Here is a 26,636-nt window from a genome sequence, read left to right as displayed (position 1 = left end):
AAGAGGAATCCAAAGAGGACCACACCAAGACACATCATAATTAAAATGCCAAGGGCAAAAGACAAAGAGAGAATCTTACAAGCAGCAAGAGAAAAACAGTTAGTTACCTACAAGGGAGCACCCATACGACTGTCAGCTGATTTCTCAACAGAAACTATGCAGGCCAGACGGGAATGGCAAGAAATATTCAAAGTGATGAATAGCAAGAACCTACAACCAAGACTACTCTACCCAGAAAAGTTATCATTCAGAATTGAAGGGCAGATAAAGAGCTTCACAGATAAGAAAAAGCTAAAGGAGTTCACCACCACCAAACCAGTATTATATGAAATGCTGAAAGGTATTCTTTAAAAAGAGGAAAAAGAAGAAAAAAGTAAAGATAAAAATTATGAACAACAAATACATATCTATCAACAAGTGATCCTAAAAATCAAGTGAATTAAAAATCTGAGGAACAGAATAAACTGGTGAACATAATAGAATCAGAGGCATAGAATGGGAGTGGATTGATAATTCTCAGGGGTAAAGGGGTGTCTGTGTGGGGGTGTATAGGAAGAGACTGGACAAAAATCATACACCTATGGATAAGGACAACGGGAGGCAGGTAAGGGCAGAGGGGGGGTGGGAACTGGGTGGTGGGGAGATATGGGGGGGAAAAAAGGAGAAACAATTGTAATAATCAGAATAAAGATAAAAAAAATTGGCTCTCAAAAGAAATTCAATCGTTGTACTGTTGATATTTGGCTCTGTTGACTAATGAGTTTGCCGACCACTGCCCTAGAACATTCCCAATGAATCAAAAGTCTAGGTATTTTAAATGAAATATTTTAACATACAAATACTATTTTCCAGGCACATGTAGACATTTAGAGAATGGCACACTTTTCTCGGTGTGGTGTGTTAAGAAGACAAGAGAGAGACAAGATTTAAATCATGGGCACACGAGGGGAATTCCAGAGTCGGCCTCTGCAGAGAAAAACAGGAAGTGGCGCGCTCCGCTGTCATCTGTGCTAACGGCCGTCAGGAGCAGCGCCGATTTTCCTGGAAACATACTTTATTCTTTATAGGGAACTTTATTAAGAATGTCAACTAATTCTTGCCATCCTTAAAATGTTAACTCTTATTCTGCATCAGGTCAAGAACTAGAGGTACACAAATATGAGCAGTTGTGTTAGGGTGGAGGGGGTTAGGGAAAATGCCCCTTCCTGTGACATTTCTACATAATTACTTGCCATCACAGTGAAATCATTATTGAAGATAATGACCTAATAACTTGGGGTAGATGCAGGAGAGGGATTAAAAGGTAAGTGCCCCTATGTGGACATGTCTGCATCCTCATGCAAACAGACCAACCATAAAAGCACACTATGGGACAATGGGGAAATTAAAAAACTGATTGGATATTAGATAATTATAAGGAACTGTTTTTTAAAATATGTTTTTATTGATTTCAGAGAGGAAGGAAAGGGAGACAGAAACATCAATGATGAGAGAGAATCACTGCTCAGCCACCTCCTGCATGTCCTCCCTCGGGGATCAAACCCACAACCCAGACATGTGCCCTTGACCAAAACTGAACCCGGGACCCTTCAGTCTGCAGGCCAACGCTCTATCCACTGAGCGAAACCAGCTAGGGCAATAAGGAACTATTTTAAATTTACTTTGGGGTATGGTAATAATACCATAGTATATCTTCAGCGATAAAAATAAATGACTATTGATATATATATATCAATACAGCATGGATGAATCTCAACATAATTATGCTGAGTGAAATGGCACAAAGGTACATTTAAAGGAAATGTAAACTAGTATATGTTGACAGAAAGCACATCAGTGGCTGCATGGGGACGAGGAAGAGACGGATTACAAAGATACCTGGAAACTTTGAGGTGGATGGAGGTGGTGGCTTTAAGGACTCATCTGCCAACTTACCAAACTGTACACTTTAAATATGTGCCACTTAATGTATGTCAGTCATGCCTCATTAAAGCTGTTTACATCTTAGAGATACATACTGAAATGTTTTTAATGTGTTTTAAATTCCCTGATTTTGGGGGGAGGGGGAGGGCAGTAATAGGTGAAACAAGATGGCCCCATCGATTACTGTTGAAGCTCGTGCTACATACATTTGGGTGGGAGAGGGGGCGCTTCTCATCCCTCTGTGTTTGGGTGTATTTGCTAATTTTCCTAAAAGAAGTTTCTTAACAGACCTGTTAACTCATTTAGTTTACTCCTACTCTTACAATTTCATGTCCTAGTTCCATCATAACTTAATCATTTTCTCCTCATTCTTTCTAATGCTTTACAATTCTAAAATTATTCCCTACCCTTTTCCTGCTCTCCTCCCAAAATGATTAGAAGGTATACTTTAAGTTTTAAAAAATATACTGCAGAGCAACCAATAATCATACAGCTAGCTACAATATCAATTTGGCTTATGTATTCATTCACGCACTCACATTACAAGTTCCTTCTTTGAAAATGAAACACACACCCCTGCCCCCCAAAATGGCTTAAATAATACAGTCCAGTGGCCAGGGGTTCAGTGCCTTCAGAGGTCCCACTCCCTTTTCCCCTCAGCTCTGCCCTCGCCCTCCTTGTGTGAACTTCGGTCTCCGGCTGGCAGCAGCATTGCTGCCCCAAGTACAGGCCTTCACCTCTGTGTAATGAAACACAGAAGCATCCCTTTACCGAACACAAGGCAGAGTTCCCCTGCGGTCTCCACAGAACTCGCTCTGGCATCTGAGTCCTATGCCCAGTCTTTAACCAGCCCCTCTCCCACAGGATGTCTTACTTGGGCCAAGCTCTTGAGCCCCATCACTGCACACGGAGAGGAGACTCCCAGTGCCGGCACAGAGCCTAATCAGGGATCGCCACGAGCACAGGGATGCTCTGCTCAAACCTTGTGGCTCCTATGCAATGGGAAGGAGGCGGGGGTAGTGCAGAATGGATGCTGTGGTTATAATAATGTCTATCAAGGCAACTATGTTAACATTTAAAAATTACCAGGCAACTATTTTTAAAACTTGGAATGTAAAATTCAGAGAGAGGATTATTCTGTGGCTATTATTCTAAAAGCTTCTTCTCTGGTTCCCTATTAATTTATCTGCTTTTTTTGTTTTTATATTGTACTAGAGGCCCAGTGCACGAAATTCATGCGGGGGGGGGGGGGGGGCGGTGGTCCCTCAGCCTGGCCTGCACCCTCTCACAATCCAGGACCCCTCAGGGGATGTCTGACCGCTGGTTGCATGGGATCAGGCCTAAACCGGCAGTCGGACATCCCTCTCACAAGCTGGGACTGCTGGCTCCCAACCACTTGCCTGCCTGCCTGCCTGATCACCCCTAACTGCTCACCTGCCTGCCTGATCACCCCTAACCACCTCTGCCTTGGCCCCCCGTGGCTTCGTCTGGAAGGATATTCGGCTGTCTGGCCTAATTAGCATATTACACTTTTATTATTATAGATTCTCCAGCATATCCTAGGTCCCTTTTCTTCCCTCTTCCATGTGTTCACTTTATCAACTATATGCTGATGATTAGTAAATCTCTTTTCTCTTTCCTGGGTTTAGACTACATATTCAACTGCTTACCATACACCACCATATGACTAGAGGATACTCAAACTTCCTATGTCCAAAGCTGAACGCAGAACCTTACTTCTGTAACCCCTTACCTCCTCTTCATTCCCTGTTTTGGTAAACACTTCTCCCAGTACTTCAAGCCATGTTTGAAGACTATCCCTCTTCCTCCTCCCTCCGACTAGCACATCAAACCAGCATCTGTGGATGCTAACCTTTACCGCCCCATCGCTGCCACAGCCTTAGTCAAGTCCCTATCACTGCAGCTGTCCCCTAACTTGGCTGCTTTCACTTTTAGAACCTTCTGCCTCCTCCCAATATTCTTCACCATTACCTAAATGTACCTTTCTAAAGTACAAAACTGATCATATGTCACTGACCCATTTAAAAACACTCAGTGGCCCTAACTGGTTTGGCTCAGTGGATAAAGCATCGGCCTGCGGACTGAAAGGTCCCAGGTTCGATTCCAGTCAAGGGCATGTACCTTGGTTGCAGGCATATCCCCAGTAGGAGGTGTGCAGAAGGCAGCTGATCAATGTTTCTCTCTCATCAATGTTTCTAACTCTCTATCCCTCTCTCCCTCCCTCCATGTAAAATATCAATAAAATATATTTTAAAAAATTAAAATAAAAACACTCTGTGGCTTTCAAAAACGTTGAGGGTAAGTTCAAAACGCCACACAGCCTACGAAGTCCTGTTAATCGCTCCTACCTCATCTTTTACTACTTCCTTCCCTGCACTCCGGGCTTTCATCTGCTACTTGCAGTTCCCTAAACATGCTCTCACTTCTCTGCCTGGAGGGTTCTTTCCTGCTCCTTAACCTGACTCAGCCTTCCTTCTCTACACCCTCTAGTCGGGGCTCAGATGCTCTTCTCTGAGCTCCCAGAGCACCTGCAGTCACCACTACCAAAGTAAAAGTTAACCTTTCACCGAATTCCCACCGTCCACTGGATGGAGGCATGCTCCTACACAGACTCACAAATGTGAACCCACCAGGGCCAGCACCACACATGGCCACAGCAATTCATCAACATACTTTTTCTGAATGAATCAACTTACGAATGTATAAATGTTACATTCACATCGTTTTTAGGACTTAATTTTTCAAAAACTTTTCTGTAGCAATATAAATAGTCCACCTCCCTCACATTTTTAGAATAATGATCAAGTACAGCTTCTAGAAAAACAGTGATTGCCTAATCACAAGTTAAAACTTCCTCTAAAGTTATTCTCTGGGCAGCTTAGTGTGCAAACACATGCCACTGGGGAGCAAATTAAGGCCAGGACCCCAGGGTAATGGGATAGTACATCCTGAAGTAGTCCCAGAAACTGAGAGTGAAGGAAGAAAGTGCCTTCCACCTAGGGGAGGGACAAAAAGCTGGGACTTCCAGGCCACAAGACTTCAGAAAATAATGAGCCTTCCAGGATACCCACTCACACTGTATCTTCCACTCTGGGAACAATAACGATCCTTCTCCGCTGGCTTCCAGAGCCCTGTGCACTCACTGGAATGCCAGCAGGGTCCTCAAATAAAAGGGCTTCTATAAGGAGCCATTTCTATAAACGATGAGAACCACATCTTAGATCACCACAGAGGAATCAAAACACCCAGCTAGAGTTACAAGCAGTTAATTATCTAAGTCAAAGTTGATGAAGACAAGATAGTTCTTGCTGGAAATATTTAAAAATAGGTGGGTTGCTGATAATGCATTTAAAACTCAATTCTAGAGATCAACCAAAGGACTTGTATGCATCCATATAAGCCTAACCAATGGACATAGACAACAGAGGGGTGAGGGCATGAGTGGGGGGCGGGGGGGGGCAATGGGGCGATGAGGACACATATGTTAATACCTTAATCAATAAAGAAAAAAATGCAAAACCAAAAAACTAACTCAATTCTAAGTGCAGTGCTTTAAGAATTTAGTAGGTTAACTAACCTCTCCCCAGGTAGTATAAATTTTGAAGCTGGTGACAGATGAGAAGTTTGCAGGAGGCCCCCAATTTGTTTTTAAAAGAAATAGCTAAGCAAGTTTATAGTGACCTTTCCAAGGGCAAAATTGCTAAAAAGCAAAACAGAAGGAACTAGCTGTTCTCATCTCAGTGAGAAACCTAAGCAACACAGGGAGTTATTTTTCTCCTTCTATTTCAAGTTAGTATCTGGTTTAAGTCACGTATTACAAGTATGAAAACTGAAGTACAAAATAAGTTTTAAAAAAACTCACCTGAAATAGCTTAAAGAACTAATGACACAGATTTCAGTGCTTCTGAGTGTGAAAGCCTCTACGACCCGGAGGTTTCTGCGGCCACGGTTCCACCGGGGTGGTTTCTGTGCAGGGCACGCGCGTGCGTGTACAACAGCTAGCTTGTAAGGGGCTGGTCAAACACTGGCATATTGCACAAGGAAAACCTCATGTAATCCGATGGCCTGCATTTATGTTAGTACCGGGAGACCTGTACTGGCCTCCGACCTCTTGCACTGTAAGATGATACATTTGTGTTGTTTTAAAGCCACTAACTAAGCTTGTGATCATCTGTTTCAGCAGCAACAGAAAACCAATGTACCTGAAAAGATCACACTACTTGCCAAGGTCCCCAGTGACTATAACAGGTCTGAGTCTTCCTTGTCCACTGTTCTTTCCTTCACACCACTGCACTGACAGTTACTCTAAAATAAAAAACATCTTTGTGTATAAAAAAGTCATATAATTCCCCCAAAACATTTACTATGTAAAACAGAGAAAGATCAAATTGTTCCTAATTAAGCCAAGCAGTGGTTAAATAGTTTATTAGTTCATAGTCTGAATTTTCACTAATGTTCTGGGTAAATTTTTTTTTCATCCAACAGAGACCTTTAACCAAGAAACTCTTGTGTTGTCCCTGTATTGTTACTTTGATAATTTATTCTCCTTAAATGTCTCTGTTCTCGCCTTTGTGGAATTCTAATTGGGCAGATTTTGAACTCCTGGATCCATCACCTATTTTTTTTTAACTTTTCCCTTGTACTTTCTATATCTCGATTTGTTTCACTTTCTGGAAGATTTCTTTACTTTCCAGCCCTTCTGCTGGACTTCTTCATTTTTTTGAACACTGTCCTCCTGATTTGTTCTTTCTCTTTCCTTTACATGCACGTTGTTTTTGTTTAATGAGTCCAATATCTCAATCATCGGAGGAATATTTATGGTGTTTTATTCTAGTTCTCTTCCAACTCATTAGCATGTACTTCCTCCAGGTTCCTTTACTCAGTTCATTATGTTAGCTTCCTTCATATCCGGCTTTAACAGGGAAATTCGCAGTCTCTGGATCCATCTTGTTCAAGCTTGTGTGGTCCCATGGCCTTCAGGCTAACAGCGCCTGCTTTGTCTCGCATGCAGACACGTTAATCATTAGAGGAATTCCAAAAACAGCCCCTCCCATTTCCCCTTCCCTTGACATAAAAGAAGCCTGAACTCGGTCTTAAGATGGATCTGAGGTACCACTAGGCTCCCATCTTCTCAGCTGGGATCTCATTGGTCAATAAACTTTTCCTTACTTCAAACTCTGACGTTTGAGTTTTGGACTTTTGAAGCATCTGGCACACAGACTTTGGACGGTAACATGGTGATGATGGACTGTCCAAATGAGGCTTCCATGTGTGCATCCAGCATGCTAACTGGTGGGTTCAATGAAAGGCAATAAGATGGCAAGCTGACTTTTGCCTTGGGGAACCAACAACTGCAGATATTACCAGGTCTTTTATGTAGAACCTAGAGAAGTAATTGCCTGAAGGCCAATCTTAGGAATTCGAGCCTGGTTGAAAGCACTCTAAGAGTAAGGTGGTTTAAAAATGCTGGCTTGCTTCTAGTCAGTATCCCCTGTTCAGGCAATTAGGTTGATGATGCATTTAGTAAATTTTCTATCATCCATTTTTTTTTTTATTGAGGTATTATATGTGTACATATCTTACCATTACCCCCCCACCCCACACCCATACATGCTCTCACCCCCCAGAGTTTTGCGTCCATTGTTTATGCTTATATCATCCATTTTAAAAAGTATCTCTCATCCAGGGTTTTATCTCCTCTCTCCATTCTCTTTTTCTTTGTGGGCTTTATCTTTTTAGACATTTTTTTTGGTTTATTTACAAGTTTTACTCTTTTATTTTACATGCAATAAACTGAAATATCTCAAGAAAAACAATTTTAAATATGATGTTACATGCAATAGACACCAATTATTCAAGAAAAAATCATCTTACATATATTACATGCAATAAACATTAATACTTCAAAAATAAAGTTATGTTACCAAAACTCTACTAACATAGAATATCATAAAAGTTGTAGGAAATATTAAAAATCTGCAAATAACAGGATTACTTCTATTATATTCTAGTATATATTTTCCCCCTCTGGCTCTATTTCTGTTCATCAGTTTATGTTGTTCATTATATTCCACAAATAAGTGAGATCATATGATATTTATCTTTCTCCGACTGGGTTATTTCACTTAATATGATGCTCTTAAAGTCTATTTTGTTGGATGTGAGTAATGCTACTCCAGCTTTTTTTCTTTTTCTTTTCCATTTGCATGGAAAATTTTTCCCCATCCCTTCACTTTCATCCTGTGTGTGTCTTTTGTTTTGAGGTGGGTCTCTTGTAGACAGCATATAATTGGGTCATGCTTTTGTATCCATTCAGCTACCCTACACCTTTTGATTGGAGCATTCAATCCATTTACATTTTGAGTTATTATTGAGAGGTACTTAATGCTGGCTTGGTGGTGATGAATTCCTTTATCCTTTTTTTGTCTGGGAAGCTCTTTATTTGACCATCTATTTTGAATGATAGCCTTGCTGGATATAGTAATCTTGGTCTCAGATCCTTGCTTTCCATTACCTTGAGTACTTCATGCCATTCCCTTCTGGCCTGTAGAGTTTCTGATGAGAAATCAGGTGTCAGCCTTATGGGAACTCCTTTGTTGGTACCAGTTTTCTTTTCTCTTACTGCCTTCAAGATTCTCTCTTTGTCTTCAATTGTTGGGATTTTAATTATGATGTGTCTGGGCGTGGGCCTGTTTGGGTTCTTCTTGTTTGGGATTCTCTGTGCCTCCTGAACTTGTGTGAGTTTTTCCTTTACCAGGTTAGGGAAGTTTTCTACCATTATTTCTTCAAACACATTCTCTATTCCTTTCTCCATTTCTGCCTCTTCTGGCATACCTACTATCCTAATATTGATACATTTCACATTGTCCCACAGCTCCCTTAAGCTGTTCTCCTGATTTTTAATTGATTTTTCTTTTTGGTTCTCTAATTGAGTGATGTTTTCAACTCTGTCTTCTAATTCACTGATTCGATCCTTAGCTTCCCCTAATCTGCTGTGTATTCCTTCCATTGTGTTAGTTATTTGTGTTAGGTAATTCTTTATCTCAGACTATTCTTTTTTCATAGTTACTATATCTTTTTTCATACTGTTGAGCATTTTTAACATCATTACTCTTAACTCTTGTTTCAGATAAATTTCTTATCTCTGCTTCATTTCTCTCTTCTTCTGGAGAATTCACTAGTTCTTTCATTTGGGGGTTATTTCTTTGTTTCCTCATTTTGGTTGTCTGGGTTTGTGACTGTGTTTTAGGTAGATCCTCTATACCTCTCAATCTCTAGTGCAGGACCGTGTTAAAGGCTGTTTCTGACTAATTAGATCAGGCAAAGACTCAAAAGCCTCCAGAGACTGCCTCAGTCTACAGACTAATAGGATTCCAACTTGAATTGCCCCCAGGCAATCGTCCTCAGGTGTGACAAGACTTTTTTCAACAGGGTGGGGCAGTTGCTTCTGCCTGGAGGCTAATTATTACTTTTAATCTTTTAAATGGCCTCAGGGCAAGATGTTTCCCAATAGGGTGTGTCAACTATTTCCCCCCAGGCAAGGCAGATGTCTGTGGGAAAGATGTCCTCTGCTGTGTGAGGGAATGACTCAGCCCAGGAAACTTGGGGTGTCTGCCTTCTGTGCCCTATCCCCCGAGTGCCCAGTCCTGGGTTCTGCTCTCACAGCTCCAGTCCACTTCACTCTCCCTCTGCCAGAGCACAAGGTGGGTGGCTCCAAAGGGAATTTTTGTGCATTGGCCCTATAAGAGGGTGCCCAAACTTTCAGCTGCCACTCCCTGGCAGACAGTGCCCCACCACTTTTCACAGCTAGATGTTATGTGGGTACCCTCCTCAGTTTGGTGCTCTTTGCTGGGGAGCCCAGCTTTGGGATTAGACCCCAGAGTTCTCAGTGGCACCCCTCCAGAGCTGAGATATCTCTCTGGGACTTCAGTTGCCGTATGTGGGTGCCCGGCTAGCCCTTTTGCACCTCTGCCCTCCTACCAGTCTCTATGCCATCTCCATCTTCGGTCCTTGGGTATCAAGGTCCTCTCCTGTGAGTTTTCCATTGATTATTCAGGAAGCCTTTCCTTATTTCAGTTGTAATTCCAGCTTGTACCTGGGAGCATGTCTATGCCTTTTGTTTTGTTTTTCATTCAGCAGAGGCCTTTTTTTTTTTAAGCAAATTCTTTAAAAAAAAAATCATTTATTAAAATAGATTTTAGAGAGAGGAAGAGAAACATTGATCTGCTGCCTCCCATATGAACTCTGACCAGGGATCAAACCCGAAACCTGGGTATGTGCCCTGAATGGGAATCTAACCACCGACCTTTCAGTGTATGGGACGATGCTCATTCACTGAGCCACACCAGCCAGAGCTACATTTTTTTAAAAAAATTCCTTTAATGTCATGTAAAGTGGGGTTTCAGAGAGAGAGGTTGTGTGTGTCCTCTCTTATATTGGACAATTGGATCTGTCTTCCTGGTAACTGAAAACAAAACAAAACCACCTCTGTTCATTTCAAATAAAATGTACTTGAAAATAACTGAGATAAAAACCAAATAAAGCCAAAACCCACATTATTTAAAAAGAGAGGAAACAATTTATCAATTCAACATCCATAATAGAACTTACTATATGGCAGGGACTAACCGAGCACTTTACATAAATTATCTTAAATACTTAATCTAATATCTACTTTAATATACTGAATTCTATGAAACAAAATTATTACTTCTATTTTTCTTATCATTATTACTATTTGCAAAGATTTAATTAATCTACTCAAGGTCAAACAGTAAATAAGTATTGGCACTAAAATTCAAACCCATACCTCAATATCCCTAAAGCCCATAGAAAACCAGATCTCATATGAAAAGGAGAAAAAAGAGCGAAAAACTTTAGTTTTTCATAATTACACTTCACTTTGGAGCTCCTAAAAATGAGATAAATTTCCTATAGCTAAACACCACTGAAAGAACATTTGTCTTATGTTTCTTACTAATTTTACCTGTTCTTAAGATAAGCAAGAAAATGGAATCTAGTAATTGCTTTTCTAAGAGGAGGTTCGGTTTACTTATTCTATGAGCCAGACTCACAGACAGTTAACACTGTTTCTAGTATCTTAATGAATTGTTAGTATATGCATATGTACGTAATAGAGACATGCAAAAGAAGTATTTGTGTATGTTAAGATGTCAGGTAGATACAGCAAGAACAAATAAAATAAAACCAAAATCCAAACCATACAAAACAGAGAGATAGGGAGAGGGGGGAAAGTGAATTAAGATGATAGGTATGCATATCATTAAGTTAATGTATATGAAAGTATTGGACTAAGAAGGTCTATAAATGTCAGCTAAGCCTAGCCAGCATGGTTCTGGCGTGGCTCAGTGGTTGAGCATTGACCTATGAACCAGGAGATCACTGTTTGATTCCCAGTCAGGGCACAAGCCCAGGTCGCAGGCTCAATCTCCAATCGGGGACGTGCAGGAGGCAGCTGATCAACAATTCTCTCTCATCATTGATGTTTCTATATCTCTCTCTCTCCCTCTCTGAAATCAATAAAAAAAAATTTTTAAGTCAGATTAATAATTAACATTTGGTGGCAAGGAGAGTCTTTTAAAATGTTAAAACTAACTAAACTAAACAAAAATGTTAAAACTGCTGGTTTCACCTCATCAAAACTAGTGTTGTATATTACCATAGTCTTATAATTCAATTTCATATCCAATAGGTAAATTTGGAAAATTTACCAAAACACAAAGTAGGAAAAAAACACCAGTCTTTAACTTGTTTTGATTCATTAGTCTTAAGTTACTTGCTAACTTTCTAATATAGTTTCCAAATCTGCATGTGTGTATGTACATGCATTTGACTACACAGATGTTTGCTTAGATGCCTTTAAGAGCTAAAATTTTATGACTGTATGAAAAATTTCAGTTCACAATGAAAACAGAAAATAAATCACAAATGAAAACAAAATAATGTCCCAACTACTAAAATGGAGAAATAAGAAATTGCTTTTCAAGGAAATAAAAGTTCAATTTACAAAAATAAATGGAACATAAGCAAAAGAAATAGCTTATCTAAAAAAAATCAGAAGAATATTTGTTATGTACAAAGATGATAAGAAACCAGGCAAATCTTTAGAGTACATGGTACTTAAGGAGACATAGCTGAGATCATAGAATTTGTCTTACATATGAGAGGGCCACTAATAAAATGGATCCGTAATATTATCTACCCATTCTACGAGTTTAAGGCAGATAAAAATTCTGAAAACAGAATTTTTTTACCATATATTTACATCACTGATAAACAGATTCTTAAAAAGTGTTTCTGAAAGTGTTCAATATATCATAGACATCATAAAAATCAGGCCCAGATAATTAAAATATCACTATACCATCAGTGCCAAGAAATTATTTAAATTCTAATTCTCTTCAGTCACAGATTATGTAAAATTTGCATAACCATTTTATTTTCCTACAATGACTAGTTTATTACCTAAACTTTACCTGCCTAGTATTGATTTTTTTTCCTCTGATTTCAAAAATAATACAGTTTGAGTTCCCTAAGAGTATTACTTTCTTTCCTATTTGTATGTACTACACCACGTGAGATAAGAACCCAATCCACGTCTACGGCCATACCAGCCTGAACGCGCCCGATCTCGTCTGATCTCGGAAGCTAAGCAGGGTCGGGCCTGGTTAGTACTTGTATGGGCGAACCCAATCCACACTAACTCTAAATAATGGCCTACTCCCCTTCATTCTTGCTGTTTCTAGGTTTATAAAACCCAAGTCAGTAAAACAAAGCTTAATGCTACTGGTGTATGAGAGAAGCAACTTTATTTTAGGCATTTTGAAAATTCCCCGCCTTATTAGAAGATGCAGACTTTCACATCATTTACAGGAATGACAGAACTTGTCACTGAAGACTGTGTTTTCTAAACATAACAATCTCCCAGATGAGTCAGATGACTTGCAAACAATAGACCTTTTAAGAAATGTTTCAACATTCATAGAAGTGGCCAGTTAATAGGAGCACACACTGACTACTTAACATGACCTCCTAGATGAGGAAGATTGTCTTTATAAACACGAGGACAGACAGTATTTTCTAATGATCATATAGGAAAAAAATTTCATTGGGGCTTATTTGCCACATATGTGTATTTTTTAGTTACTTGATCACATGAGTTTTCTTCCAGTTAAAAAAAAAAAAAGCACCTCCCCCTTGGGTTTCTTTTATTTTCCTGTTAGTGGTAATTATTTGTATCACAATTAAAAATCATATTATTTTTGGACTCCAGAGCTCCGTGCTCTAACTTGTTCTGTAGTCAATTGTCTGTCATGTGAGATATGCTCTCCCAAGAGGTCATGGGTTGTGAAAGGAAAATACTAGAACTTCTGTTTTTATTTTTCATAGTTCTTTTTTCAATTAAGCTCTACTATATTTAGTATATAGGTGACATAAATACCTAGTGGCTATTGACTGCATTTATTTCTTCAGTAGTTCCTAGAAACAGTAAATAGTAGATAAATGCTTAAGCGTACTTAAAACTAACTACAAAAATGAAAGCTGCTACAGTATAATGTCCTAACTTAATCTGTTTCAATTTATCTAAATGTGTCTTTTGTACTCTGAAAGAAATGACCTCATGGTAGTATATAAATGGAAATGCTGATGAACAAAAGTGTAGCAGAGCTGAATTGGGGAATTTTATTTCAAGAAATCTCTGAGTTATTGAGACAACCTAATAGTCCAAAAAGTCATGTTACGCCCTAACTGATTTAGCTCAGTGGCTAGAGCCTAAACGGGCAGTCGGACATCCCTCAAGGGGTCCCAGACTGGAGAGGGTGCAGGTTGGGCTGAAGGACACACCCCCGTGCACGAATTTCATGCACCGGGCCTCTAGTTGATATATAAAAGCCTAAGCAAACAGATGACCAGCTGGTAGCTATGAAATGCATTGACCACCAGGGGGCAGACGCTCAACGCAGGAGCTGCTCCCTGGTGGTCAGTGCACTCCCGCTCTGCTGACAGGTGCCCGATGCCAGGCTCATGGCTGGCAAGCACAGCTGCAGCAGTGAGAGCCTCTCCCACAGACACACCCCCTGCACGCCCAAATGTCAGCAGCAGGTGCAGCCGGGCCGGGATGAGTGGGAGCAGCATGGCATCCAGCCTGGGTTAGGGTTCAACGCGGACAGCAGGCTGGAGCCTGACGAGCTGGCGGGTAAGGCTGGGCTGTGGTGGCACAGAGGTCCACTGATCCCCACAGGCCAGGCCGAGGGACCCCATGGAACATGAATCCATGCACCGGGCCTGAATGCATATAAGATCTTTGCTCTTTCCTCCCTTCCTCTCCCCTCTTCCTTCTGAGATTCGTCAGTCTGTGCCACATTTCCATGCCTCTGATTCTATTTTATTCATCAGCTTATTTTTTTCCTTAGATTTCTTGTTCATTTTTTTATTTTTAGATACAATTGTTGGTAGATATTTATTGCCATTTTATTGTTCATATTTTTAATTTTTTCTTCTTCCTCTTCTTAAAAAATACCCTTCAACATTTCATGTAATACTGGTTTGGTGGTGATGAACACTCGCTGGCTGAGTGCAGGAAGGGGGGAAGGTAACTCAATAGTATAGAGTGAACAGTACGGTCCGTCGGAGCAAACTCTGTCTGAGTTTCAGTACCATTCAAACCACTGGAGAAAGAATATGTTCTTCCACTTGGATTTTTGCTCAAAACCAGTCAATGAGTTTCCATTTCACAAAGAATAAAATCCAAAGTCGTTTCATGGCCTGGAAGGCCATACACAATCTGGCTCTTAGCTACCTCTATGACTCTTTCCCCTTGACTCACAGCCACTCTGCCTTGAGGTTCCTCTTAACACATTAAGCGCCATGTCAGTCACTGGTGACTGACACTATGCTTTCTGTTTGAACCTCGTCAGTCTCAGGCCGCCAGTATATCAGTGAAATCGGATATCGCGAGCTAAACAGAAAGGAAGACAAAACAGGCTTGGCACTTCACGTGTTAACATGCAACCTCAGTACTTCCAGAGCCCTTGCACACTCTAGTCCCTCTGACTAAAATGTTCTTTCCCTAGGTATATGTGTGCCTTTTTCTTAATCCCTTACTTAAATATCACTTCACACGGCCAGGGTGGCTCAGGGGATGAGTGTTGACCTATGAACCAGGAGGTCACAGTTCCATTCCCAGTCAGGGCACATGCCCAGGTTGTGGGCTCAATCCCCAGTAGGGGGTGTGCAGGAGGCAGTCGATTAATGATTCTCTCTTATCATTAATGTTTCTCTCTCTCTCTCTCTCCCCCCCCCCACTCTCCCTTTCTCTCTGAAATAAAAATATATATATTTTTTAAAATCACTTTATCAGAGAGGCCTGCCCTATACACCCTTCATACCACCATTTCTCCTTCTCTGTATTATTTTCCTGTTTTCTTTTTCCAAAGAGCAGTTATCATCACCTGATATAATATACAATTATTTATTTATTACATATTTCTGCCACTGGAGTGAAAGCCATGATGGCAGAGACAATGTCTATTTTGTTCACTGTTATTTTGTCAGTACCTGGCCCATTGTAGAAATAGCAGTGTTATTGTATGCACTAATAATGGTGACTGTACATGTCTAATTAAAATAACACATTTCAGAGACAAACAGCACATAAATTATCAATACCATTGGCAAAAACATTAAGTGGGGAAGGCATGTAACATGAATAGATGAATAGAAGGGGTGGGGTAAATCAATATTCATTGTTTTTTTGAGGATACCTTAGAAGTTTATGTCCTTGATTGTGGTGGTCATAACAGGACTGTGTGTGTGTATATATATATGCCCAAACTCACCAGATTGTATACATTAATTATGGGCAGTTTTTTGTATACCAATTATTCCTCAATAAGCTAGGGGCAAAGAAGCCCACCTGTACTCCAATGCACAACAATAAGTAGGTCAAGAATTCACTACAGTCCTGTAAACAGCTTATGAACCTTTCCATTTAAAAAAAAAAATTGTGTTGTAAGGCACCATCCAATTTTAAATGTTCAGCCTTAGCTATATCTAGCAACAGCAACTATAGCATTTATACTACCATTAATTAGAGGTTTGGATTACTACCGCTAAAAAAAAAAAATGGGACTGTATTATACTCTCCTAAAATGAAGGAGTCAGAAGAAAAAGTATGATTCTTATGCAACTACACAGAAAAATAAAGTCTACGTTCTTCCCAATGTTGGGTTATTCCTTTTTCACACATGGAATGTGCAAGAGCAGGGGTGGCAGGGAACGAGTGGGAGAGATGGCATGCGGCACTTAATTTCAGTAAATACTTCAGAAAACTTTAGAGATGACTAAGCAGCTTTCAAATAAGGCACTCTTGATGCTGCCTAATGGAATGGCAAGGATATGTTTTTGTAGACTGTAAACATACGTATAATTGTCAGTGAAGACATTAAGTGCCAACAAACAAGCTATTCTTCCACTCAGTAACCACAATGCCCTGTTCAGTTTTGTGTCATATTTCTCAGCAAGTCCAAAAGACTAAGAAATCAGATGCCCATGGAATTCATGTGGAACACAAATATGTATTATTAAACAATAACACAATACTGACATGTTATATGTGTGCAAAAAAACTCACGCTGCATATCCTTTGTACGGCAAAAAATGTATTTCTAATGCTTCATTTATAATTCCAAGGCTGTATGCTCCTGATATTTAAATTTCTAACCTATGCCTTGCTATTTTATTTTATTATTATTTTAAAATATATTTTATTGATTTTTTACAGAGAGGAAGGGAGAGGGATAGAGAGTTAGAAATATCAGTGAGAGAGAAACATTGATCAGCTGCCTCCTGCACACCCCCCAATGGGGATGTGCCTGCAACCAGGGTATATGCCCCTGACTGGAACCGAACCTGGGACCCTTCAGTCTGCAGGCCAATGCTCCATCCACTGAGCCAAACCGGTTAGGGCTGCCTTGCTATTTTAGCTATTTATGAGTACCTAGCTGGAACAGGATTCACTTTGTTATATACATTATGAATACCAGCAATAAAGTAATCAATCTTAAAAATCACAAGTTACCATGAGGAAAAACCTCTGGGGTATCCAGGACCAGCGTATAACCCGTAACTGACGAACTGCTGGAGGATCAGCCTAGACTAGTTTGAGAGTAAAAAACTCCACGGGTCCAGTCTTAGGGGGACCACACACTTCTGTGAGTTTCGCCTCCAGGAACTCTACCATGTTCTTCAAGTGCAGATCAGAGAAAAATCTCCAGTGTTTTTCAGCAATGAGTGGGGAATAGGAGCCATTTTTACATAACCCAGAGCATTCTGTTCTTAACAAAGCCTATTCTGAAGAGAAACTACTTTACCAGAGCCTAATCAACGGGTTTTACCAGAAACTAACCAGCCCTGGGGAAGAGAATTATCCAACTCTAGCCCACACTAGCCTTCCATATAGGGAAAAAGAAATACCCAACTCCAGTGCCCTCTAGCCTTTTTGCATGAACTAAGTAAAAACCAAACCAAACCAAAACTGAGAAGTACTTGTGTTCATCACAGCCCAGGGCAGACTCACTAAGACTGAAATCTAAGCACAGCAGTACGTACAGTTTCCCCTTCCCCACCACCTCACCATCATCTGTAACATGGCTCCTATAGAATAGGGAAATATTTAAGAAGTCTCTAGGGAAACTCAAAACACATACAAGGACACTGAAGGAAATTTTACCCTCACCTATAGCTATAGCAAACAGTATGGCCTAACCCCTATCCAAATAAATATAAAACCTCATAATAAAGGCCTATTTACCTCACTTCCTTTTACCCAGTATTATCATGTCTAATTTCCAACAAAAAATTACAAGGAATATTAAAAGCAAAATGGCAACAGGATTCAAGTATTTCATAATCTTTAAAAAATGTTAAAAATGTAATCCTTGAAATTATCAGAGATAAATTATATACAATAACTTAAACATATATGTAACCATATAGTCACTAAAGTACACATTCATTTTATATTTAAGTAAATTACAACCAATCCCTTTAAAGTCAGAAGAAGCAAGGATGCTCAACCCTCAATGACACTACTCAACATCATAATACTGGAGGTCTTGGTCAATGCTGTAAGATACCAACAACACCAAACGTTTATGTATCAGAAAAAGGTTTAAAAATGTCACTATGTCGACATATTTAGAAAATATAAAGTGTTCAGTAAGGTGTCTGCATAAAAAATTGGTACATAAAATTATTGGTTTCCTATACATTAGTACAATCCAATTAGGAAATATAAAAGACAAACAGAATTTCATGCAGAATAGTAATATAAAATCTATAAAATATCTAAAAACAAATTTAACAAGAAATGTGCAAAAATTACATGAAAAGGTCTATACAAATGAAGACACATGCCATGTTTCTCAATGAGATTACTCAATTTTAAAGATGTCAATTCTCACCTCTTACTCTAAATTTAATGCAATCCTAAATTAAACACCTATAAAAATATGCATTATGAACTATCTCATACAAATAAAAACATGAAGAAAATAATAAGGGCTCAAATAATAATCCAGCTTAAAAAATAAGACATTACCAATACAGTTGAAAAAGATCTATGAAGCAGCAAAATACACTAACAGCAGCAATTAAAACAATATGGTAGTATATGTGTAAACACATGTACCAAAAGAAAAAAATATTTCAGAAGTGGACTCTTAAATATATGAAAGCATCTTATATAATAAAAGGCTAATATGCAAATAGACAGAACAGCAGAACAACCGGTCACTATGACACTGACTGACCACCAGGAGGCAGACGCTCAATGCAGGAGTTGCCTCCTGGTGGTCAGTATGCTCCCACAGGGGGGGCGCTGCTCAGCCAGAAGCCAGGGTCATGGCTGGCGAGCGCAGCGGTGGTGGCGGGAGCCTCTCCCACCTCCACGACAGCACCAACGATGTCCGACATCCCCCGAGGGCTCCCGGACTGCGAGAGGGCACAGGCTGGACCCCGAGTGCACGAATTTTGTGCACCAGGCCTCTAGTAGTATATAATAAAGATGACATTTCAAATTACTAATAAAAAGACTGGCTATTTAATGACTGTCTTTAGATAGCTGATTAGCATGAAAGAATAGTTAAACCCCCACCTCACACCACACAAATCAACCAAACTTCCACACTTCACAGATCAAAGCACTAAATATAAAAACCAAAATTATAAAAGCAGTGGACAGGAAGATAGTGGACAAGTAGCACCAGGAATCTGCATCGCCACCCAACAACCGCAGGGCAGGATCAGCCTGATGGAGTCTGTTCAAGGCTTACAACCACCGGCGGAAGGCTTGGAAGGTAAACCAGTTAATTTCTGTCAATGTCCGCCCTTAGCACAGTAGCATTACCGATCAGCCAACTCTTGCTGTGTTCCTAGAGCAGCTCACACACAGCTATGGTAGCCAGAGGAGGCAAAAAGGACCCGGTCCTCCAAATATCTCCACTTCTGATCACAGAGAAGAAAGAGATAGGCAGCCAGTGTCGGAACACCTCCCCACACTGTTTGTTGCAAGCCACTTCTTGTCTGGCTGCAGTGACTTCCAGGGGATTTAAAAAGCTAGCACCTGCCTGGCGGGTGTGGCTCAGTGCTTGAGCATCAACCCATGATGAACCAGGGAACCAGGAGGTCAGGGTTTGATTCCCAGTCAGGGCACATGCCCGGGTTGCAGGCTCGATTCCCAGTAGTGCAGGAGGCAATTGATCAGTGATTCTCTCTCATCACTAATGTTTCTCTCTCTCCCTTCCTCACTCTGAAATCAGTAAAAAAATATATATTTATTTTTAAAAAGTCAACAACCCATTCTCCTCCTCCCCCCATCCTTCATTTTTCATATTTTACCCTTTGGGGAGCTAAACATAACAGACTAAGACATTCAAAAACAACTGCATATATGAGGAAAATTAGAAATTGACTGTGAATACCCAGGGAAAGGCTTAGAAAAGATCTTAAGATTATACCTCATTTGTCCTTTTAGGCTATCACAAACAAACAATAAAACATAAACTCACTTATTCAGCCAGCCAGCCAGCCAGCATGTAATAGATTCTCCAAGGTATTAGATTTGATCCTTTAGATACAAAGTAAATATGGTCAGGGCCCCTATAGAATTAAAAATGTGGTGGGAGAGACTAGAGAACAATTATTACTATGTAAGAAGTTCCATGCCATAATAGAAAAATGAAGTAAAGAGCTGGTGGGAATGCAGATAAATATTTGCTAAGTCAGGAGATAGCTGGGGAAGATTTTGTAGAGGTGACTTTTGATCTAGATGAACAGAAAATGGGAGGTTGGAGGGCAGGATTATGGTAGATGTAACAATATGTGCATAGTTTAGAAGACACAAAAACATGGGGCATGTGCCAAAAAGAAGTCAGCCAAGATCACTTATTACCTAATATGACTTTGAGCAAAAAACTGGTTCTATTTCAACTGGAAAATAAGGATAATGGTATCTTCCTCCAGGTAGGCGTCAATCAGGCTAGCAGGGGAGTCGTTAGGTGTGATCAGGCTGGCAGGCAGAAGCGGTTACGGGCAATCAGGCAGGCGAGCGGTTGGGAGCCAGCAGTCCTGGATTGTGAGAGGAAATGTCCAACTGCCTGTTTAGGCCAGTTGGATCAGGCCTAAGCAGGGAGTCAGACATCCCTTAAGGGGTCCCTGATTGGAGAGGGTGCAGGCTGCGCCGAGGGACAGCCCCCTCCAGTGCACTAATTTCATGCACCGGGCCTCTAGTCTATATAATAAAAGCCTAAGCAACCTTTGTTAAAGCTCAAGCAGCAGGCCATGCAGCAGCAGAAGGCCATCCAGCCACAGGCTGGCAGTCAGACATCCCCCGAGGGGTCCTGGACTGTGAGAGAGCGCTGGCTGGCTGAGAGACCACCCCCCGTTCCAGTACACGATTTTGTGCACTGGGCCTCTAGAGTTTCATAAGCGCCCACCCAATCTATACGTATATTACTTCATACTTACAGGTTGAGGCTGTTCTGCAATACAGCAGTTGAAACACAACCAGAATTCACTCATGCTTATAGTCCAAAGTATAAATGAGCACCAAGGAGTTTCCAAATCTCTACTCGGGAAGCTTCACAAAGCACACTCCTCAGTATGATGGATGTCCAATGATGTCAAAATAATAATTTTAATACTTCTCTGTGTTTTTGTTCCTGGAAGTCAAGTATCTTATGTAGTCAAATTAATTAAGAAAAAGACAGAATGTTTCCTTTCTTTGCTTGTGGTTCTACAAAGTCTCGTTTCTGAACCACCAGGAAGGTATAAATGTTGTCTTGGCTCAGGTAGTCTAGAAAAAAAAAAAAAAGTAAAGAAAATAAGTTACTTTACTTATTTATAGAAGCTTTTATTTCTTTCATTTTTTTATTGTTGGCAGTATTACAGATGTCTCCCATCCCCCCCCTTTAATCCCTTCTGTCCAGCCCCTACCACCACCCTATTGTCCGCGTCCATGAGTTATGCATATCCTATATAATAAAGAGGCAATATGCAAACTGGCCCTCGCACAAGATGACCGCCTCCATGTGGACAAAGATGGCCGGCAGGGGAGGGTAGTTGTGAGTGATCAGGACAGCAGGCCAGGGCAGTTGGGGGCGACCAGGCCAGCAGGGGAGGGCAGGCGGGGGCAACTGGGCCTGCAGGGGAGAGAGGGTAGTTGGGGGGGGGGGGGGGGGCCAGGCCTACAGGGGAGGGCAGTTAGGGGCAACCAGGATGGCAGGGGAGGGCAGTTGGGGGAGACCAGGCCTGCAGGGGAGGCAGTTAGGGGCAACGGGCCTGCAGGGAGGGCAGTTGGGGGTGACAGGGTCTGCAGGGGAGGGCAGTTGGGGGCAATCAGGCCAGCAGGGGAGCAGTTAGGCATCGATCAGGCCAGCAGGGAAGTGGTTAGGGGGTGATCAGGCTTGCAGGCAGGCGAGCGGTTGGGAGCTAGCAGTCCCAGATTGTAAGAGGGATGTCCCAGATTGGAGAGGGTGCAGGCTGCGCTGAGGGACACCGCCCTCTCCAGTGCATGAATTCGTGCACCAGGCCTCTAATAAGTATATAAGTTCTTTGGTTTCTCTCTCCTCGTCACCCCACCACCACTTTTATTTCTTAAATCTGTGACAAAATTAAGAATAAATATTTCCCCAAAAAGTAAACACTGAAAAAAATTCAAGATTTTAATAAACTGATATTCATTCAACAAATCTTTTCAAGCCTTTTTTGAGTATCAGGTTACTAGGGATATAGTAGTAAAAGAAGACAGAAATCCTTGCCTTCCCAGAGCACTCTATTTTATGACTATAAAAGTATAAATCATTTTAATAAGTTTTTAAAAATCACTAATTCAAACACCATATAATAGTTTCTAATTCCAAAAAGAAATACCCATCATTTTCCTATAGGTTTCTTCAATTGAGTCCTTTGTTCTCAAAGATAACCCAGATAGTAAGTAGCATAGCAATCAACTTTTTTAGATATTCAAGCAGCTATAACTCATCAATAATTATAAAAAAAATTATCACCTTCTCCATTGAAATTAGAATTGTACATGAGATGATCAAGGGTTAGGTTAGACTGCATTTTGAATCAAGACATTAGGATCCTGTTCCCACCATCATCAGAATGAGTGTCAGTCAAACCAGTTTACTAGGTGTACCAGTTAATAATGCAGATTTTTATCAATAGATGGTATGTTGATATATATGTGATTTGATATATATGCTATTTTGTTGTATTGAGGGCAAGCTTCAAAACTTCATATGTCAAATTTGCTGAAAGTGTTAACATCATAGATATTTTTACACTTAAAAATGTTGAATTTCATGCCAAAAAAAAAAGAGCATTTGCGGGAAGTTTTAATTCATTACTTTATTTTGAAGAAAAAGTTATAGTATACTTTGGGAAGCTTATGGTGAACACGCTCCATCTCAAGATACTTGTGAACGCTGGTTTAAACGCTTTAAAAGTGATGATTTCGATGTGAAAAACAAAGAAAGTCCAGGTCAACCTAAAAAGTTTGAAGACCAACAATTACAAGCATTATTGGGTGAAGATGTTTGCAGAAAGATTCAACGTTGCTCAGCAAACAATTTCCGATTGTTTACAAGCAATGGGAAGATTTTAAAGGAAGGAAAATGGGTGCCACATCAACTGAACGAAAGACAAATGGAAAACCAAAAAGTCATCAGTAAAATGTTGCTTCAACAGCAAGAAAGAAAGTCATTTTTTGCATTGAATTGTGACTGGTGATGAAAAGTGGATTTATTTTGAGAATCCCAAATGCACAAAATCATGGGTTGATCCATGTCCACCATCAACATCGACTGCAAGGCCAAATCGCTTCGGAAAGAAGACAATGTTCTGCATTTGGTGGGATCAGGAAGGTGTGGTGTATGATGCACTTCTAAAACCAGGTGAAACCATTAATACTGATCACTACTGACAACAAATAATCAATTTGAACCACATTTTGATCATAAAACGACCAGAATGGGCCAGAAGACACGGAAAAGTAGTTTTGCTTCACGATAACGCACCATCACACACTTCAAAAGATCTCGCCTGGGAAGTATTAACCCACCCACCGTATTCACCAGACCTTGCTCCTTCAGATTACCACTTGTTCCGATCGATGGCACACGCACTTTTTGAGCAGCCTGAAAACAAGAAAAATTCTATTGGGACAGTATCCACAAATTACCTGAAAGATGGGGGAAATGTGTAGCTAGCGATGGACATTACTGTGAATAAAGCACTTCTGATGTTTCTCTTGAAATGATAGTGTTTTCTTGATTACAAAATCCGCATTATTAACCAGTACACCTAGTACATCCTGAGGTAGCCAACCAAACTGCATCTATCAGAATCCATGTCCGGCTCTCTTCTGTCTGGAGTTGGACGGAGCAAGCCTATCTTTTCTTTGTAACTGACAATCTGTAGACTTGAAGGTTGACCTTAGCCAACCATGTTCCAAATTTCATGCAGAAGATGATTCTGAGATTATAATGCAGCAACAAAAGAAAGGAGGAAGTCTATTTCCAGTCATCTCTAAGACCAGTCTGACCTGTACACCTGATGTTAATATTGTAAAGCAACAGTTTTCCCTCTAAAGCCTGAAGCGGGTTTATGTCACCTGCAGGCTAGTACAACCAGCAAGTGAAGATGTCCGGTACACATGGACATACAGCTCTGTAGCCAAGCAGCAGCTCTGGAATCACCAGCAATTATAACTGAAGCAATGAATGCCAAGTTCTAGGGAAAGCTCTATCATGTGAAGCCAAGAGACTCTAAGAAACAGCAGCATTTAAAGGATGATTCGAGAAAGGGAAGTTTAAACGGAGGACTGGGTTATCAGAAAGAAAGAGGATGAAAACTAGCTAATGTCGTCTCACTGGAGCATGTTTAAGAAGGAAGTGAGGCCTGGCCGGTGTACTAAGTGGTTAGAGCGCCGACCCTCACACCAAAGGGTTGCAGGTTTGCCCCCCACCCCTGGTCAGGTCACGTACAGGAGGCAACCAGTTGATGTGTCTCTCACATCAATGTTTCTGTTTCTTTCCCTCCCTTCCATTTCTCTGAAAAATAATGGGAAAACTATCCTCTGGTAAAGTCTAACAAAAAAACCAACCAACCAAACAAACAAACAAAAGGAAGTGGCTACCAGTATTAACTGCCTCAGTGACAACGAAGACTGAGAAACGTGATGCAGACACTGGTGGCCTGGCGGCAGCGGTTTAGTGAAGTAGTATGGGCAGAAATCAAATTAGAGTGGTTTGAGAAGTGAGTGAAGGGAGAAAAGCAGAGTTCAAGTATAGAAAATGTTTGCAAGAATACTGGATCTTAACTTTTAAAATACAGGGTAGGAGGTAGAGGAAGGAAAAAAAAAGCCATCCTTGAAATGAAAAGATCAAAGATGTATTAATTTGATTATTCAAAGTAAACATTTTTGCCCCAAGTGGTAAACGATCAATCACATATTTATAAATGTTTGAAAGAGCTGCCATTCATTTATAAGCTATGCCAACTCTATGTCAATAATGGGTATATCACAGGATCACAAAACCCTGAGCATTAAGTGAAACAAAATTTATGTTCACACAAAAATGACATGTTAAGTTTTAAGCATATGTTCAAGGAGGAAAATCAGAAGGAAGAAAATTTATAATCTTGCCATAGTTAAAATTTATTTTCAAGCAGGGATGAACATTCCTCATCTCACCTAAACTCCAAACTAGGAAGTGGCAGTCTTGAAATTGGCTTTGTCCACTGAATTAGGAAAATACTGTGAAGTTTACAAGCTTAAAAGAACAGTATGTTTCATATATTTCCTTCCTAGAAAGAATGTAAGAGCAAAAGGCTAAATTCACAATATCACAAACATCATTTCAGTGTTGCTATTTGACAAGTTTAATTCCAACCTGAATCAAAGACCTTGGCCATTAAGAATTCATTGTGAAATAAAATCTCCTTTAACCAATTCTATGAGAACAAACATGCCTTTGTTTAAACTGAAAATTCTTTATACTCATCATTGTTGTAGCACAGTCAGATATGGAGCTACTCTGAGGTTTCCAAATCTACTATATTTGAAATATGACGTTTTAGAGAGATATGGAGCTACTCTGATGTATTATCTGATTATTCCCATCATATTTTCTCATCTACATATAAAGCTAGACAATTTCCTTTTTATGTATAAATTATCTTTGCCAGAAATCACCTTTAAAATTAATTTTACCATTGGAAGGTATATTTTCTTTTATTTCTTCTGTTTAATACTTAAAATAAATGGCTTCCTAATTTATAATCCATACGTAATCCTTTGTCACCCCACATTTTCCCAAATTCAAATTTCCTTCCCAATTAGAGTGAAGCTATCCCTTATTTTGAGAATTTTAAATAAAAGTTTTTCCCTACTCCATGTACTATGAAAATGACATTCACAGTATTCCCTCTTTCTTAATGGTTAATGTAAGAATGACTGTTTAAAGTACAATAATTTGTGCTTCTATTTTCATAGATGAGACAGAAAGGATATACAGCTTTAGTTAAGCATTTCCACCTAGAAAATAGATCTGCGGAAATGTACATTCAAACACCAAGGGGATGTTAGTAACTCCACCTGTTTTTATTAAGTAAATATATAAACCTTAAGATGTTTCAGACATGCCTCGGACTGTCAAACAATACATTTTCCATCTTATTGCTCTTCTAAAAAACTTCCTTTTTAGAATTTTTTTTCACAAGTGTAACTACTTAAAAACATTTATATATAAACACCTTTAGAGAAGTATTGAATTCAGAACAAAGTATTTCAACACTGCCACTAATATACTTCTTCGACTGAAAGTTGATTAAAATATATCCATATTGAAAACTTGACACTTTTTAAAATCTTAAGATAACTAGAGCAGTGTTTCTTTGCAACATCAACATCTGAACTTGGCTTTAACATAGCTCAGCACATTCCACACATAAATAAGGACTCAGACTGGTCTACTGCACCAGAGAGTATTTCACAAACGCATAGATTTTAGACATAAGATTTGAGCAAAGCTTGAAGAGAGTTATCAAGCCACTTAATGACTGGCAGAGCATCCTTGACAGGCATGAGTGAAAGAGTGTAGTAG

The 26,636-nt window shown here is 40.0% G+C and overlaps 1 protein-coding gene across 3 annotated transcripts in view; it reads right to left on the bottom strand.

Moving 5' to 3' along the window:
- The window catches only part of CDC42SE2 (CDC42 small effector 2), a 75,750-nt gene that overhangs the window by 12,275 nt on the left and 36,839 nt on the right, over positions 1–26,636 (bottom strand). For all 3 annotated transcript variants that reach the window (XM_054717800.1, XM_054717799.1, XM_054717798.1), the window contains exon 3: positions 20,992–21,319. In XM_054717800.1, coding sequence (XP_054573775.1) covers positions 20,992–21,045 — 54 coding nt within the window. In that variant the 5' untranslated portion in view covers positions 21,046–21,319. The remainder of the gene's footprint in view (positions 1–20,991; positions 21,320–26,636) is intronic.

The sequence above is a fragment of the Eptesicus fuscus genome, chromosome 6 (assembly GCF_027574615.1).
Source record: "Eptesicus fuscus isolate TK198812 chromosome 6, DD_ASM_mEF_20220401, whole genome shotgun sequence".
Lineage (NCBI taxonomy): Eukaryota > Metazoa > Chordata > Mammalia > Chiroptera > Vespertilionidae > Eptesicus > Eptesicus fuscus.
Note: the sequence above shows the minus strand (reverse complement) of the source record. Positions and strands in the feature narration are given on the sequence as shown.